Source organism: Mixophyes fleayi, chromosome 3 (genome assembly GCF_038048845.1).
Source record: "Mixophyes fleayi isolate aMixFle1 chromosome 3, aMixFle1.hap1, whole genome shotgun sequence".
NCBI classification, from domain to species: domain Eukaryota; kingdom Metazoa; phylum Chordata; class Amphibia; order Anura; family Limnodynastidae; genus Mixophyes; species Mixophyes fleayi.
Genome location: NC_134404.1, coordinates 34,261,925 through 34,277,986, shown reverse-complemented (window position 1 = coordinate 34,277,986; position 16,062 = coordinate 34,261,925). Strand labels below are relative to the sequence as shown.

The window sequence follows — 16,062 nt, the reverse complement described above, 5'->3', positions numbered from 1 at the left end:
TCTGCTTTTGTCTATTCACACCTAGTCCAATCACAATAGAGGCTTCACAAATAGTTAACTGCTAGGTGATGCCTTAATTTGCATTTTAATAGAGGTCCATGGGCTTCCATTATACCTGGAATGGGAGTAACCTATGTCTGAGCTCCCTATAAAAGACAGTTGTAGCTCATGCACCTCACACATTCACTCCTTGTGAACTGAACACTGTCTTCAAGACCCTTCACTGATTCCCGTACAGCACGCTGTGCAGATTGGACCTCTTAGGAGCTGATTTCCCTGGCTGTATTATACTGATCTTGCTTTGTGACCCACAGGAGCAACTTCTCCACTGATACCTCATCTCCACAGGACTCCTTCCTGCCCAGGTGAGACCACTTTCTATGGTTTATCCAACTTCTGGTTTGTTTAAAGGGTTTAATGCTCTAAAATTAGATGCTATATAATTAGTAATTAATCAGACTATCATTTCCCTCTTTATAGAACAATCTGACGTTATTTTACTCTTACCTTGTTGCTTGGTGTTCATGATATCAAGTTATAAATTGCTGTTCAGTGCAGTTTCCATTTGTCAGTCATATGTAACTGCACTGCATAGAAACCGTAGATTGTGACTATGCTCTTGTACATGTTTGGTCCTTATGCTAAAGAACAACATATTTTCAGAAAACACTAAATAATGCTTGGTAACAGACTATACTATTTTCTTAACAGTTTGGCCATTGGGTGGCTCTGTTCCAGCTTGTGATGTTTTGAAAGTGTCGAAAAAATCATGATAAAATGAACCACATTTAAAACTCCATTTAACAAGCATTTAAATATATATAAATTTTGTATCGTCTGATAGAGGACATCCATCACCTGTGTCCAAACTGCAATTCAGCCAAACTCTGGAAATGGAGGCGATTTCTGACATCTACCAGGTCATCGAGACTCTTGGTCAAGGGACCTTTGGAATGGTTCTGCTTGCCCAGGACAAGATAACAGGTATGTAAGCATCTGACTAGAGACTGGAGATCACATCATGTAGACTATTATATCATAAACTTTCTTGAGGTCCTGATTAGAAAGATATTACAATTTCTTTCCTCTTGTTTTTAGGTGAAGCAGTAGCGCTCAAGTTGGTGAGGAAGGACAGAACCCAGCTGAAAGACTTCCTCCGAGAGCTTGGCATATCAATTGCTCTCTCCGGCTGCCATGGCTTTATAACCACATACCCAATGTTCTATAACACAATGGATTACTATATCCTGCCCCAAGAGCTGGCCCCTGCAGGGACTCTTCGGGACCTTATCCAACCTAAGGTAAAAAGCACCATTGTGAAATTTTTTGCAGGTCTTTTTCATCTTCACATTATGCACTACATCCACTTAAATTATTATTATAACACAATTTTTTACATATAGGACACGATCACTAAAGCTGCGGGTGTAAAAAATGGAGGCTAAAACAAACTTCAAATTCATTAATGTTAGAATGCTGAGAAATTAGTCTATGTCTAGAAATGGGACAATAACACTTAGTTCAGTCTGCTGAGTGTAGTAGTTGGGATCGGCCTCAGAACACCTAAGGCCAAATTCCGCAAGCGGAATGTGCAAAAATTAGCAAATCACTGTGGAACAGTTTTGAAAATTAACGTTTTACCATCTTCATTGTAAATTATTAAAGATTGTCTTTAAACTTTTTGAGACTTAATATTCTACAGAATAATTGTGAAATTTATTTTTGTGAATTTTACTTTTAACAGATAACTACTTACCATAAAAATAACTAGTAAAAAGAGAGCTTTTGAGGCATCTTAATATCACATCTTTAGGGCAAAAAATTCACAAATATTTAAATAGAAAAACTACATTTTATTTGACATAATTTGAAAAGATTATTATTACTTGTTGTTCTTTTCTACAACCAGGTCATGTTAAGACCATTTTTTTTAATCACACCCCGTTCGTGAATTGTGTAGTTTGTGTTAAATAACTGAACATCACAATTTAATTTATTGAAAGAACATGCACAGTTTTTAATATATTTTATTATTATATATATTATGTTTAGTGTTTTGTTCTGATCGTTCTCTTTATTATGGTCTATATGTGGACAGTATCTAGTCTCACATTATTAAATGATCAGATATTGAGTGTCCACAGTGAGACTCATTGCTGTTGCATATACAGTAAAACATGTATATATATAAAGGAACGTGAAATACCAAATTTTCCATCTTACTACCGAAATATAGCAGTTTCTGATGGTGTTTCAGGTTAATATTTAAATGCTCTATATATATGTTATATATTTGTTTGTTGTTCCTTCAGTGTTTTCAAGCCTCTTTTTTGACTGTCTCAGCAATACATAGCTCCATCAGCTAAATCATATGGGAAGGCTTTAAAAATGTTGGTGTGTCTATATTTCAGATCTGCATGCAGTTTAACCTTTTAAAAATTACGAATAACATGCTTAAATATACTGACTTCTGTAGGGTGCTGTACAAGTATGTCTCATAACATCTATCTGTCTCCTTCTGCAGGTTGGCATGCCAGAGGGTGTGGTGAAGCGCTGTGCATTACAGTTGTCCCAAGCTCTGGATTACATGCACGGCATTGGGTTGGTGCACATGGACTTAAAGCCAGACAATGTGCTTCTCATGGACAAAGAATATTATAACATTAAACTTTGTGACTTTGGTTTGAGTCGAAAAGCTGGTAGTTTTGTGTCCACCAGGTCACATATCATCCCGTATATGTCCCCAGAGTTGTGTGACGTGAAGAATGATGAGTACTTGGTCCTCTCCTTTAGTGTAGACACCTGGGCACTTGGTGTTCTACTGTACTTTGCACTCACTGGATACCTTCCCTGGATGAACGCTGTGGAGTGGGACATGGAGTACCACGTCTATCTTCACTGGCAGAAACACTGCCATCTTATTCCTCCACCACCTTCCTGGCAAAGGTTTACAAGAGAGGCCTTAGCCATGTTTAATAAGCTCCTCTCACGGAACTGTTCTGATCGACCATCAATTCTGTGTGTGTTAAACTATCTTCATTGTCCTTGGAATATTCATTACCTGTGCTAAGACAATTTGAAGGCTACAAGAGAGAGAGTGGAGATGGATAACACAAATGGATGAGGGCAACCATCAGGCTGTAATCCTACAAGAGACCAACACAATATATCATAGAATGGATCCCTGCAATTCAGCCCTAATGGATCTGGAAGGAAACATTACACGGACTCTGGGGTCATTTCTTACACCAAAAACTAGTTGTACATTTCAGTGTTTAATAAAAACAAACATATGCTCTTCAAAGTTATTTTTTTGTCACTTCCTTTGCTTGAATATCTAAATTAAGCAGATTGTCTAAAAGCACACCAGCAGTTTAAAAATAGTGCTTCTATAAACCAGGGAAAATATGTTTGTTACATAGAAATATAATCCCCTGTCAGTGTATCTGCAGTCCTGAAGATAAATGTATCAAGCTGAGAGCTTTTCAGCAGGTTTGAAAAATCAATCAGATTCTAGCTATCATTTAATTAATACATTCTACAATATGAAAGCTAGAATCTGTTCGGTAGCTATAGGCAATATCTCCACTTTTCAAACCCACCAGAAAACTCTCAGCTTGATACATTTACCCCCTGGAGTGCACAGATGGTCAATGCACTTCCTCACTTGCAATTTCCTCAGCTCTGGCTAGCTTTTGGGTGTGGGCATAAATGAGCAGAGGGTCCCTGCACATGCAGGTTTTACACCTATGGCTGTTAAATGGGGACACACGTATGGGTGATATCTGCATTTACCTGTCTATTGCATTAACTCTGGTGCACTCTCAAGCTCTGCTCACCCACTCACATGTATGATGGGTGTCTCAGTATGACACATAACACTGTCTCTCTAATCTGGTGCCATCTATCTCTTCAGATGTCACAATCAGTCTTTGGCTGCTGTCTCTCAGCCATACTGTAATGTTCTGAGGTAATGTGGTATATACCCCCTTACTTAGCTCTCCTCAGTCACATTCTGAGGTAATTTCTCCATAACATCTGTCCCATGTCACTGATCTTCTCTCAGATATCATATTCTGTGGCCCCTCATTGTTGCAGGCCATGAACCCACTCCCCATATTACAGGGGGGATGCCGGTACCTCCTCCCCTCTGTCCCGTGTCCCTGGCTGTCACTCCCTCAGCACTCACTTCTCCTCCCCTCATACCAATCTTATGTTGCTGGTGTGTCTTCTATGGGGCCTAGAGCTGGGGCCACATATTCAGTCATCGGGAACTGTAAATACCAACATCAGAGGGGGCGTTACACATCACTGTGTGAATATTGCTGAAAGAATAAAAGGTATTAAAAAGTAAATTTTATTTGTTGTGATGAGTAAGTGAGTTATTAGATTACAGTAGGATGTCAGAGTAAAGAAAACCTAAATTTGTTGTACCTCGTCTTTAACTCTTTACCCAATAGTGCCAGAGATTTTACTGCATTGGCCATTAATATAAAATCTATGACAAGAGCTAGCTACAGAGTTGCAATACAATAAACCTTTTTATTTAAAACTCAGACATTCACCTCTTAGCTGAATGTCTTGTATCCAAGATTCCCAGTCATTTGTCACCTGGCAGGTGTTAGAGAAAGCAGAAGGATATCTAGTGAAATTCAGAAACATCCACACTACTTTTCGTATAACTAATCTGTATTAAAGCTACCCATGATTTTGCAAACACGCTATAAGCTCCTACTCAATACCAACCGGTCTCTTTCCTGCTTTGGACTTCTAGTAACGCGCTTGAGCTCCTACTCAATACCAACCATTCTCTTTCCTGCTATATGTCTGCCGTCAACCTATATGTGTTAAAAAATATAAACTAGAGAATTGTTACATTAGAGATTGTTTTATCTATTTCAATATTGTATACCCCAAGCAGGAAAAGCAAAAGGAAAATACCCAACCACAGTGGATGTGGCGCAATGGATAGCGCATTGGACTTCTAGCATGTTGTAATTATTCAAAGGTTGTGGGTTCGAGTCCCACCAGAGTCAATGCATCAATTCAATTGTGAACTTTTCAAATTCACATATGTCTGGATGTAACTTACAGATTGTAGGTTTCAAATCTATCAAAGATGTATTAAGTAATAAATCCTTATAAGCATTCAAATAGCTGCTATATACAACAGGTTGTTGTTAGATCAAAATCTTTTCAGTGTGATAAAAGAAATGAGCTTTTCTACCTAAGATCCTCAACCTGGGTAGCACAAAATAGTGGAATAATTCCTGATACTTGAAATAGTATTTGTAGGGAAAATTGGCAGTTGGAAAATTCAGACATAGCTTTTTGTCCTATTTTGCAGACTTGTTGTGAATATCTGAAACTCTTTTAAAAATTTGGAACAATGGAAACATTTTTTCAATCCACCACTTGAACCCATTGTTACCGATAATAATTTAAGAACTATGTCTGTGGCATACACCCACTTCTAAAAAGATAATAATGATAGCATGAATTAAGACTTGTATCTCCACTTGAAAGCAGACAAAAACTATGTAAATATTGGAAAATGTTTCTGTCTGCATTTTGTATTGCAAAACAAACACAAACTCTAGCACACAGTCCTGTGTTTCCTGGAAAATTTCCAATGCTCTAAACTGTGTTGAATTCAAATAAATTTTTAAAGCGTATTTCTTCTAGAGATGAGTGGTTCAGATTATGTGAAACTCGTCAAAATCTGACGTTGGGGATACTGGTGAAACCAAATAGTGACTCGGTTTCTTCCGCCAAATGAGGTCTCAAAAAAGGGTAAAGCGTCATTTGCGTGATTATTTTTGCAAAACTCTTGCGAGTTTTGGATCACCATCTTTTGTATATATAGTTCGCATTCGTTCTCTAAGGTGCCATTTTAGAAGAGACAGTATGTAGGGAGGAGGTTAGGTTATACTCAGAAAATAGCGCTCAAGGTGAACCAGGGACATAGGAAAGCAATAGTATCCTGTCATCATTGTAAAGCAGTTCTGTAGAAAATAGTCAGCTACAATAGTTAGCTGATCAATTGCTTTTAATTTCAATCTTAATACACTTTATGCAGACTAGTGGCTACTAGTTGTTTTTAATGCATTCCATATATCTGATAGTAAAAGACAGTATATACAGACTGAGTTAGATAGATATCATTGGGAACTAACTAGCAAATTCTAAAGAAAAACAGTGCTTTTGCTGTCAGACTTTTAGCAGCAGAATCCAAAAACAAACAGATTTCCTTCTTTTAAAATTGAATGTTTAAGTAAATGCAATCTTGTGTGGGGTAGTGACATGTGAAATAATTTAGAAAAAAGATGGGTGTTTGTGTGTGAGATTAAGCAGCAGTTGCACTCACCTAAAAAAACTATACATTCTAATTGTTTCTATTTTCAATATTTTTATATTTTAGAAGTGTCATTCAGTGAAATCTATATTTAAAGAAAGCTGATAGTAAGGGTCAGCACGCAGCTAAACCACCGAAAAAGGGCTATATATTTTGAACTTTACTATTTTTCAATACTTGTCTGTTTTGGAGGGGTCATACAGTAAAATCTATATTTAAAGAAGCATATTTGTGATGGTCAGCAAGCAGCTGGACTCCCCCCCCCCCCCCCCCAAAAAAAAAAATTTTTTTAATTATATATTCTAAGCTTTTCTAGTGTATATTTTGAAAGGGTCATTCGGGGAAATCTGTATTTGAAAGGGGATTTTTTTGTTAGAGGGTTTTTTTCTGGGAATTTTCAAAATTCAGTGACCGCTTGTAGAACATTGCAGCAGCTGCATAAAAAATGTCATTTGCCATGAAACCAACTTAAGCAAGCCCATTGGATAAATTAAATATAAAAAATAGTATAAGGGGCAAGAGATAAAAATGTTGCAATGATACGCACACACTAAATCTTAAACTTCATACAGGCATTATGGAGAATTAAGAGGCAGTATTAATTGTCATTAGATGGAAAGAGGCATGAAATTGTAAAGATCTACTTAATTTGCTGTCACTATATAAATAAATAAGGTTGCTGATAGATGAATGTGGCCTGCACCTATTGAACAAAAATTCAAATATTAGCCACACAATACATTGCCACAATATTCATCGGATGCAAGAGCATGGCTTTCAATACCTTGGTTTACTTATATGCTCTGTGCCATAATGCTGCCCTTCTGAATCAAACCATGGGACTCATATATGCTTATGGGGGAGGGAGGAAGGAAAATCATTTCCCAGAGGTAAGTTTTGTCCAACCCCGGGGTAAAGGGGACTGCCCAAGACTTGCAGCTGAGGTTGTTCCCTAGACCCATGTATATAAATATGGATTGTATATAAATTATATTTATATATTGTATTATTGACATGTAAGATATATGTAAAATATACAGTTCAGATAGGCCAATAGTCCCCCTTCCCACACATGCATGTATAATACTTACATTGATGCAGATTTGGTTGCCCAAAATATTATTATTATTATTATTATCATTTATTTGTTAGGCGCCACAAGGTATCCACAGCGCCGCACACAGTACTAACAGTAGACTATACAGGGTGAAACCATACAGAACAATGAACAAAAAGTACCAATACTTCAGAAACTCCGGCTAGTCATCTGCAGTAAAGACGGAGCGGAAGAACAGGTATGGAGACAGGAGGGGAGGGGCCCTGCTCATACGAGCTTACATCCTAAGGGAGGGTAAACAGACCAGGCACAAGAGGAGCCAGTTGTCTTGACAATGCAATAGAAAGATATGATGGATAATGATTTTTGCTATGTGATGGATTTAAGGAACCATAAAGTATGGTTTATCATTTTTGAATTGAATCAGAGAAAGCAAATGCAATGATGCCAAAGTTAGAAAAGCTTTCATTAAGACAGCTCACTAGAGACTTTTGCCAAAATTGTTGAAAATTGAGACCATTGTTAAAATAGACTGGAAATGAGTGCTAATGCTATAAATAGTAATACATGAGTAAAAACAGCTTAAATGGCACTATTTTAGCTATATTTCACAATTTTTTATTGACCTAATGTTGTTTTATTTGTGTTTTGGTTTAATTGCATACATACTGTATGCATTTCTTATATATTGCTATAAGATTATATACTTTTGATACATTAATTGGTAATAATTCATATAACCTCTAAGTAAGATGAATATATTCACCTTGATTGAATGAGAGCCTAAATAGAAGGTTTGGGATTTTCTGTTACATAAATAGACACGTTACACCGTATGTGTTTATGAATTAATTTTAAATTTCTGTTCTCTAAATATCAAGTATTGGGGTATAAAAAAGTCTGATAGAAAACCTGATTTTTTTTAGCATATTTACATACCAAAACGCCCCCCTTCCACATTACACCAGGTGTGTCCACCTTTGTCTCCAGACAAGAGCTGGGAGTCCATGCCCTAAAGGAACCAATCCTACCTTTGAAACAACTGTAAGAATACATTTAATAGAAACAGGCTATAAAGCAAAAAGTGAAAGATAGAGGAAGCAAGTCACTCACAGCTTATTATCCCACCTGGGATTAGTTATCACTAGTAGTATAACATATGGTTACAGGACAATGGGCTTGTGACTATCCAGCACAATTCTTGTTACTTGACATGTACATCAGCATCTGAATACATTCCCCTCACAGGACACTTCTATGTAGTGACCATATGATTGTGTTGTGTATGATGTGGATGGACGACGTTGTTTTCTGATCTTTACACTGAGAGCAAATCCATATTCTCCCAGCATGAACCTGGCTGGAAACCTTCTCTAGTTCTTGCTGAAGCCCTCTTCATGTGTCTGGGTTACCACCCTCAATTGAGAACATAAGTTGCAACTAAGAGACATTATTCCACAACTCCTGAAAATGTAATTGTTACAAATAACAAACTTACAGATGAAACCGTAAATTGATGAACTGTTTATGAAATGCATTCTTTGATTAGTCTGAAATGTATCTCTGTGGGTGTGAATATAATGTAATACATAAAGTGTAAACAAGCTCTTACTGCTTGTATGTCAAACATATATCTCACTTTCTATTCTTACTGATTTATTTTTATTTCCCTCACCTTGGACTGAGTGTTTTCTCTTTACCATTAGTTGGAATTTGCATTTAGACAGACAATACACTTTCCTATGCTGGATCAGAGATCAATATTCTAAATGTATATCTGCAGATAATATATAAGATCCCAATGGAGGGCAGCCTTCATAGGTTTCCAGACAACAACCCTCCCTGAACCTGTACATGGAAGAGATGGGTGATGAGACGGATAGATCATCAAGGATTTAGTCTATGGACTGGCTGTATTTCACACTGACATGGTACAACCTCAGCTCTGACAGTAAAACCCTACCGGTCCAAGCAGGGAATCTCAGTTCCATATATTGTAATGTATGCTTTTGTTAAAATGTTTTTTTAGAGAAAGAAAGAACATCACTCTGAGTAGAAAATGTTAACAGGAAGAACAAAGAAAATACGTATAATTAACAGTGTAAATAAAATAAGATGTAAATAAAAATTGTCCCGAGGTAATAGCCACTTCCCAGGTGTGGGTAATTGAGTTCCCCATAATTATTCACTGAACAGTTCTGTAAAAGTAAATTAAGTGGCCATAATCCCCAGATAAAATATGTGCTTGTTAACTGACTGTTGATATAGCAAACTATTTGTAGTTATAATAAACCACTGTTTTAACCATTGTGTTCATCAATTGTTTTCATTTAATTTCATTCTTATTTTTTATTTTTGTTTAGGTATTTAAAATGTTGTGTTCTAACAAGACTGGAGGACCATCTAATAATGCTCTGGTTTTGTGACAAGTACAGTATATGAAGCAGATGTGAACATGTGTGGAAAGTATACATAGCATTATGTCAATAAAGCTTTTCCATATTTCAAAGAAGTTCTTTGTACATAATTCCTTATTTTAGGAGGATTCCACCCAATCCAGGCGCAATGCATGGAATAGATTATTATGAAAAGGGACATGGTAGGAGACTCGTTGTTAATCCACACGTATAGGATGTCTTTTTTGACCACTGTGGAGATCAACAAAAAGTTTTCTCCTCCTGTTGGTCATTCTAAAGGGCATGGTAATTATAACTAGAAAAGCCCATTCCAGAAACAAGGGTACATAATTAAGAGGGATTGTTATATTTGTTTCCAAAAACGGAAAATCAAGGGACATCGTGGCACTATATGTTAATGACAAATTCACAGCGTTTTGTGATCTTGTGTGGCCTGCCACTTTACGGCTGAGCTGTTCTTGCTCTTAGATGTTTCCACTTTACAATAACAGAACTTACAGGTGGCCGGGGCAGACGTAGCCGGTCAGATATGTGACAAACTGGCTTATTGGAAAGGTGGTATCATATGACATTGTTACATTGAAAGTCAAGGAGCTCTTCAGTATGACCTGTTGAATTAATTTCCAGGTTAAATCAATATTGTCCAGTCCAATTGTAGATTTTGCAATAAAAAGAGATTTACTTAATTTTTAGATCTTAAGTACCATAGTTACCAAAGACAGAGTTAGTTAACCACACAGCCTGCAGACCATGATTTCTTAGCAGAGAGAGTGTCCGCTCAGTTGGCTGCCGGTCAATTTAAAAACTTTTACAATGGTGGACGTGTTTACAAAATGATGTCATCACAGAGGTCACATGGATGGCTCACAATGAATCAGGATTAACTTCACGGATCTACTTTCTTAGAAGAGATATTTGCACAAGATATAGTTCTAGCCTTTTCACAGTATTGTACCAGCAATTCCTCAAAATAATATTATGTATTATAACAATAATATATAATAATATTGCAGATCAGGTTGCTGACAATAAATGTTATTATTATTATCTATACACAACTTTAACAGTCCACTCTCTTGTAGTACCCAATACAATAATTTTAAAAAGTGTATTAATAAGAGTAATAAAATAATTCTTCCCTTGATTTGACCATGTAGTGCTTAACTCAATTTGTCCTAACCTAAGTATGACCCTTCCCGAACAGATCAGTTAGAACCACTAATAAAAGTTTCCCCAATGTAGACATATTTTCTTTTTGATCAATTTCTTATTTTGTTCATCTGTTCAACCAGTGAGATATATATATCATCCCAAATCTAATCTCTAAACTAATGAATTTCTTTTAAATTTGTGGATTGAACAAAGAAATGAACTGGACTTCACTTGTTACCTTTCTAAAACCTCAACAGCATTTTCAGAATCACTCTCAAAACCCCCATTCTGTAGTTGAAAATAGATGATGCTGGAACATATAGAAATCAATGAGGAGAAAAACAAACAGGTGGTGGCCACCATGTACGGCTAATTCTTCTTCGCTGATTAGTTTTTCTTGTACCAATCAATCTTTCATTTCCTGGAACACATTCTCAAGCTGTGGAAGTATTTCTCCCTTTTCTGCTTGGTCTTTTGGTGGCTTGGTGTTCTTCTTACAAATGGTAGAGTGGATCCAAGTGTCTCTTTTCACAACCTTCAGTAATGTGTTAGCGGTCTTCAACACCTGGTAATATCCTTCCCATTGCTTTATTACACAACCAGAACACAGTAAATTTCTACTTGTAACAGTCAGTGTTTCACAAGTCTGGGGAGAGGATTTTCAAACTCCTTTTTTTTTCTTTCAGCTGTTAGACTTATGGTAATCAAATATTTGACAGTCACTCATTGTTAAAGTTCAAATGTCATTACATGTGGCTGCTTTCCTAAACAAAAATGTTTTAAAAAAATGAAAAGTTAGATAGAGGTCTGAAAGTGCTTATGATGCTGTGCAAAACCAAAAGATAACCCTCTGGCCACACCAAGCTTGGCTCAGTTATCACTTTGCTCAATTCTAACAGCAGTACCTAATATATATAGTCAAAAGATAATCATAATTCCCTTGTCCTTCATTAAACTAAGGTGCATGCTATCTTTCTGAAAACAATGAAATCAATACCTTTTTTTAAAGGTAATAAAACAATAAACTAACTTTAACCCTTCTAAAGAATCTTACTTCTATCCCTCACCTAATTTACACTGTTCACAATATATATATATCCAGTACTATGTTATATAATGACCAGTATAAATCCGGATGAAATCACATAATGTAAAGACATAATGATAACCTTCTGAACTAAATTGTAATAGGACCTCCTAAGATATGGCAACCTACTTAACATTTTCTAAATCTATTATACAGCAAAACATTTTCCTGATCAGGTCTACATAATTAATCCTTTACTATATATATCACTAAACTAGAATAATCTACTGTACTATACACATACGTTTTCACAAATCCCACACCCTACATAAATGGCGAGAAATTCTAAAATACAGTAATCTGTGCAAGCAATATCACAAAGGTGCAATCAGATATCTACTCAATAATTTCTAATACAAATATAGATCAATATAGATATAATATGTCCGTGTGCATTTTGTTGACTATTGTTGACTCAACGATATACATATAATACAATTTTGAAATTAGTTGTAGTAATACAGATACATTTTTACAATTCACGGTAATCTTTGACTATAGGAGAAGAGACAAAATGTCTTCAAACTCATTCCACTATGCAGAGATAAAACAAAAACGTCTGCCTTATTTTGCTTCTGACACCAGGATAGTGATCACATATTTGAACAACTCCTAATTAAGCTATGTCTTATCCCTGTCAAAAACGTCTAAGATAATATTTTCTTTCATTGCTGTGACATCATGATGTCAATCTTTGGCAAGGTAAGATGGAGTCTTGTCATTCCTCCAAAAATCGCAGATTTTAGCATCTTCTTATCACAACTTTTCAAACCCCCCCTTTTTCTCCTAATATCTATTGGGGAGGGAAAAAACAAACAACTAAACAAGGATTTCTGTGGCTGATCTGTGAAAACAAATTTATTTATAATAGAAAGAAAATATGAGAATTTACACTAATGACATTTTCCAAGGACATGCATAATATATATATGGATTTTTCATTTAGAACATTTGATAATGACAGTTCCCCTACAATCTGTTTTATAAACAGTTTAACATTAAGCATTTTCCAATAACTCATAAATAATCCTTACTCACTAAACGCTGCCGCAACTATATTTTGTTTTCAATTTCATCCTGTTGCCATATTTCTAAACATTCATTTTTTCTCTAGGTTACAACTCGCATGAGTTGATTCTACATATTAGCATTTACAATGTTTGTAATATTCACTATTGTAATTACTGTTATCACCTCTTTACTTGTAGCCATGCTTTGTGTACTTAACCCAGATGTCTCAACTTCCTGATGGTCAACTATAGTTTTGGGGCTGAGCCGTGCACTGCTCCTCCCCTCTGCTCTGGTCGGCCACTTTGGCTGTGGAGCACAAGGGTATTGGCGGATGCATACTGCCAAAAATTTAAACACGCAATTATGTTTAACACAATTTTATTTTTTTGTGAACTTAAAATACAAATTTGATTTATATAAGTTTTTTTTTTTATTTTGTTTAAACTTTCCAGCTTGCTCTCACTTCATTTTGCTGTGCTACCTTTCGCTTTGCACGCTATCCTGCTACATGCCCTTTTGAAGTTTCCACAGTGTTAAACAGTCATCATTTTCAATTCTCATTTTTGTTGATTTAAATCAATCGTACCTTATCGCTAACGTTATTCAGTACCTCTGAATTGAAACTACCTATCGTTGGGAAAGGCCTAACACAATCCTTGGTCATCTTGACCCACTTGTCGCAATATGCAGTTGCACATGCACCATATTTCTTACACATAAGAAATCTCGCTGACCAATAGGCCCTTTTTCAGGCAGTACATTGACCATCTCTAGCGTATGCTTAGCACCCATGTTGAACAATGTCAATATCTTTGCAGACCACAGGGCTATCAGCTCCTCGATACTCTGCCGCTCCAACGAATACTTTCAACACTTTGCCACACGCAATCTACCGCTAGAGATTTTTAACGGCCGTGGATGTATTTGCTCAAGCCGCATCCACTCGCTTCCTCTTGCACCAAACGAGGACCCCTATCACAGAAATATCAATGCGGACCACGAGACTATCAGCTCCTTGATACCCTGCCTCTCCAACAAATCTGTTGAGTCTATTAAAACTGGCAGCATCTGGCAAAATCAATTACCAACCTTGCCAACATAATTCCTCCAAGCTGCTCTCCCAAGTCACAATCATAGCCTTAACGTGTGGTCCGATCGCACCGCTTAAAGATACTAACTATCAGTAAACGTTGTGATTACTATTGGGCGCGCTTTGCGAAAACCTCCTTTGTTTTCGCCGCCAGTATACCTGCCCCGTATTCTGTCCTTAAGTTGGGCAACCTGCCTCGTCAGACAGAAACTGAGACCATTCAACAATAAAACAGTGTATTTAAGTCACAAAGTCACACAATATACACCTTTTCTGCGCAGAAAATCAACTTCCCAACAATAGTAAAAACGTTTCAGAGGCTTTAACAAGTGATTTTACTATAAAATACAACAGGACTATCTATCAAAGCAGCTGCTTAAACATGTGGCAACACAGGAACACATATGTGTATGCTAAGCAAACAAACCAATGCTGTATATAACAATCGCATTAGGACTATTTATACCAATATTACCACTGTCCCTTTAGGAACACTCCAGCACCTCTGATAGACTCTCAAAGCAGGAATTCGGTTTATCAACACAAAATTTAATTAAAATATAGAACGATATGTTCCTACCTTATTCACTCTCAGTGGATAAATCAAATTCCCCAGGTCCCCACAGTAGGGGGGTTACAAATAAATTTCCCTCAACCATATACATCAAACCCCAGTTGAGCTGTTAGAGTGCCCCTATTGACCACAGAAGGTTATTACAACATGAGTAATTTTAATTCTTAATTCCCAATTTAACTATAAACAAAAAGTTCTGTCATTATCAAACATTTATAATTATTTAATATTTTCATAAGCAGCTACATCCTAAAACATATCTAGCACTTACTCAAAGGAAAGGAGAGAGAACAGAAGAAAAAAAAAATCAACATAATTTGGACATTTCCTGTGATATACCACTGATATGCACCATCTTACTATACCTGTTTTTTTACAAACTACCAAATTTCATAAAGTAGCAAAATTTATATATATTCAATTAGTCTTTTCCTTTTACTCATTAACACACTTACCCATATGCTTTGTTCAGATAATAGTTCTATCAATATATCTCTAAAATCATACTTGTATACTGCATTCATACATCTCATATATTCATGTGTATCAGGCATATCACAAATACTGTATCTCTGCACAATTTGTTATTTCTTAAATCTATGTGCTTAAACCTTAAAATTAACTAGAACAAAAATTATTTTTTCAAAAAATTTATAAATATCCACTAATATATATCTACTTATTTCTAACAAATGTACTTATATCAGTGATTATTTAAATTTGACTAAAATATAAATATAAATTCTATTGATACAGAAAGATGTCCAAATTTAGTATACAGTATGCTTTTATCAATTAATTTCCTAGTAATATCCAAGAAAAGCATTTTTTTTAAGTAATAGTCCTTGAATCCTGTTGGTGTATCCTAATTGAAATGAGAGAAAAAAAAACATTATTAAAATATAATCAGTATATTATAACAATTTCAACTATATGTTTCAAACTAGATTAAATTACTTGATTTAAAACCGAATAAATTAACTGCTTGTCTCCTGTAAAAAAAAACATTTGGCATTGGCTCCCACCCTGTTTGGCTCTCTTGGGAGCAAAGAATGAATAGGTTAATGTTAATTAAGTTAGCAAACAAAACAAAAGATACCTTGTAACATAATCTATATGCACAGCCTTTTGTAGCATCCAGAAACATATGTTAAATACTTAGGTGTGGAAGGAACTTTTCCCATGTAAGTTTCTGTTTTGGGCATAACTGTTAAGGGTGGAAAGATTTTAACAATTGCAAAGTCTTTAAATCATGTGTATGCATTACATTGAAGAAGAAATAATAATACAACATAATCCCCTCCCTGCCATCCATTGTG

General features: G+C 35.8%; 1 protein-coding gene and 1 non-coding gene across 2 annotated transcripts; both read left to right on the top strand.

Moving 5' to 3' along the window:
* The first annotated feature begins 893 nt into the window (after positions 1-893).
* Positions 894-3,070, top strand: LOC142143102 (serine/threonine-protein kinase SBK1-like). The gene is made up of 3 exons (XM_075200815.1): positions 894-984; positions 1,099-1,301; positions 2,525-3,070. The coding sequence occupies exons 1-3, from the start codon at positions 894-896 to the stop codon at positions 3,068-3,070; spliced, it is 840 nt and encodes a 279-aa protein (XP_075056916.1).
* Positions 3,071-4,953: 1,883 nt separating this feature from the next.
* TRNAR-UCU (transfer RNA arginine (anticodon UCU)) lies at positions 4,954-5,036 on the top strand. The gene is given in 2 exon segments: positions 4,954-4,987; positions 5,001-5,036. It is a non-coding gene; the product is annotated as a tRNA-Arg (tRNA).
* Positions 5,037-16,062: the final 11,026 nt, after the last annotated feature.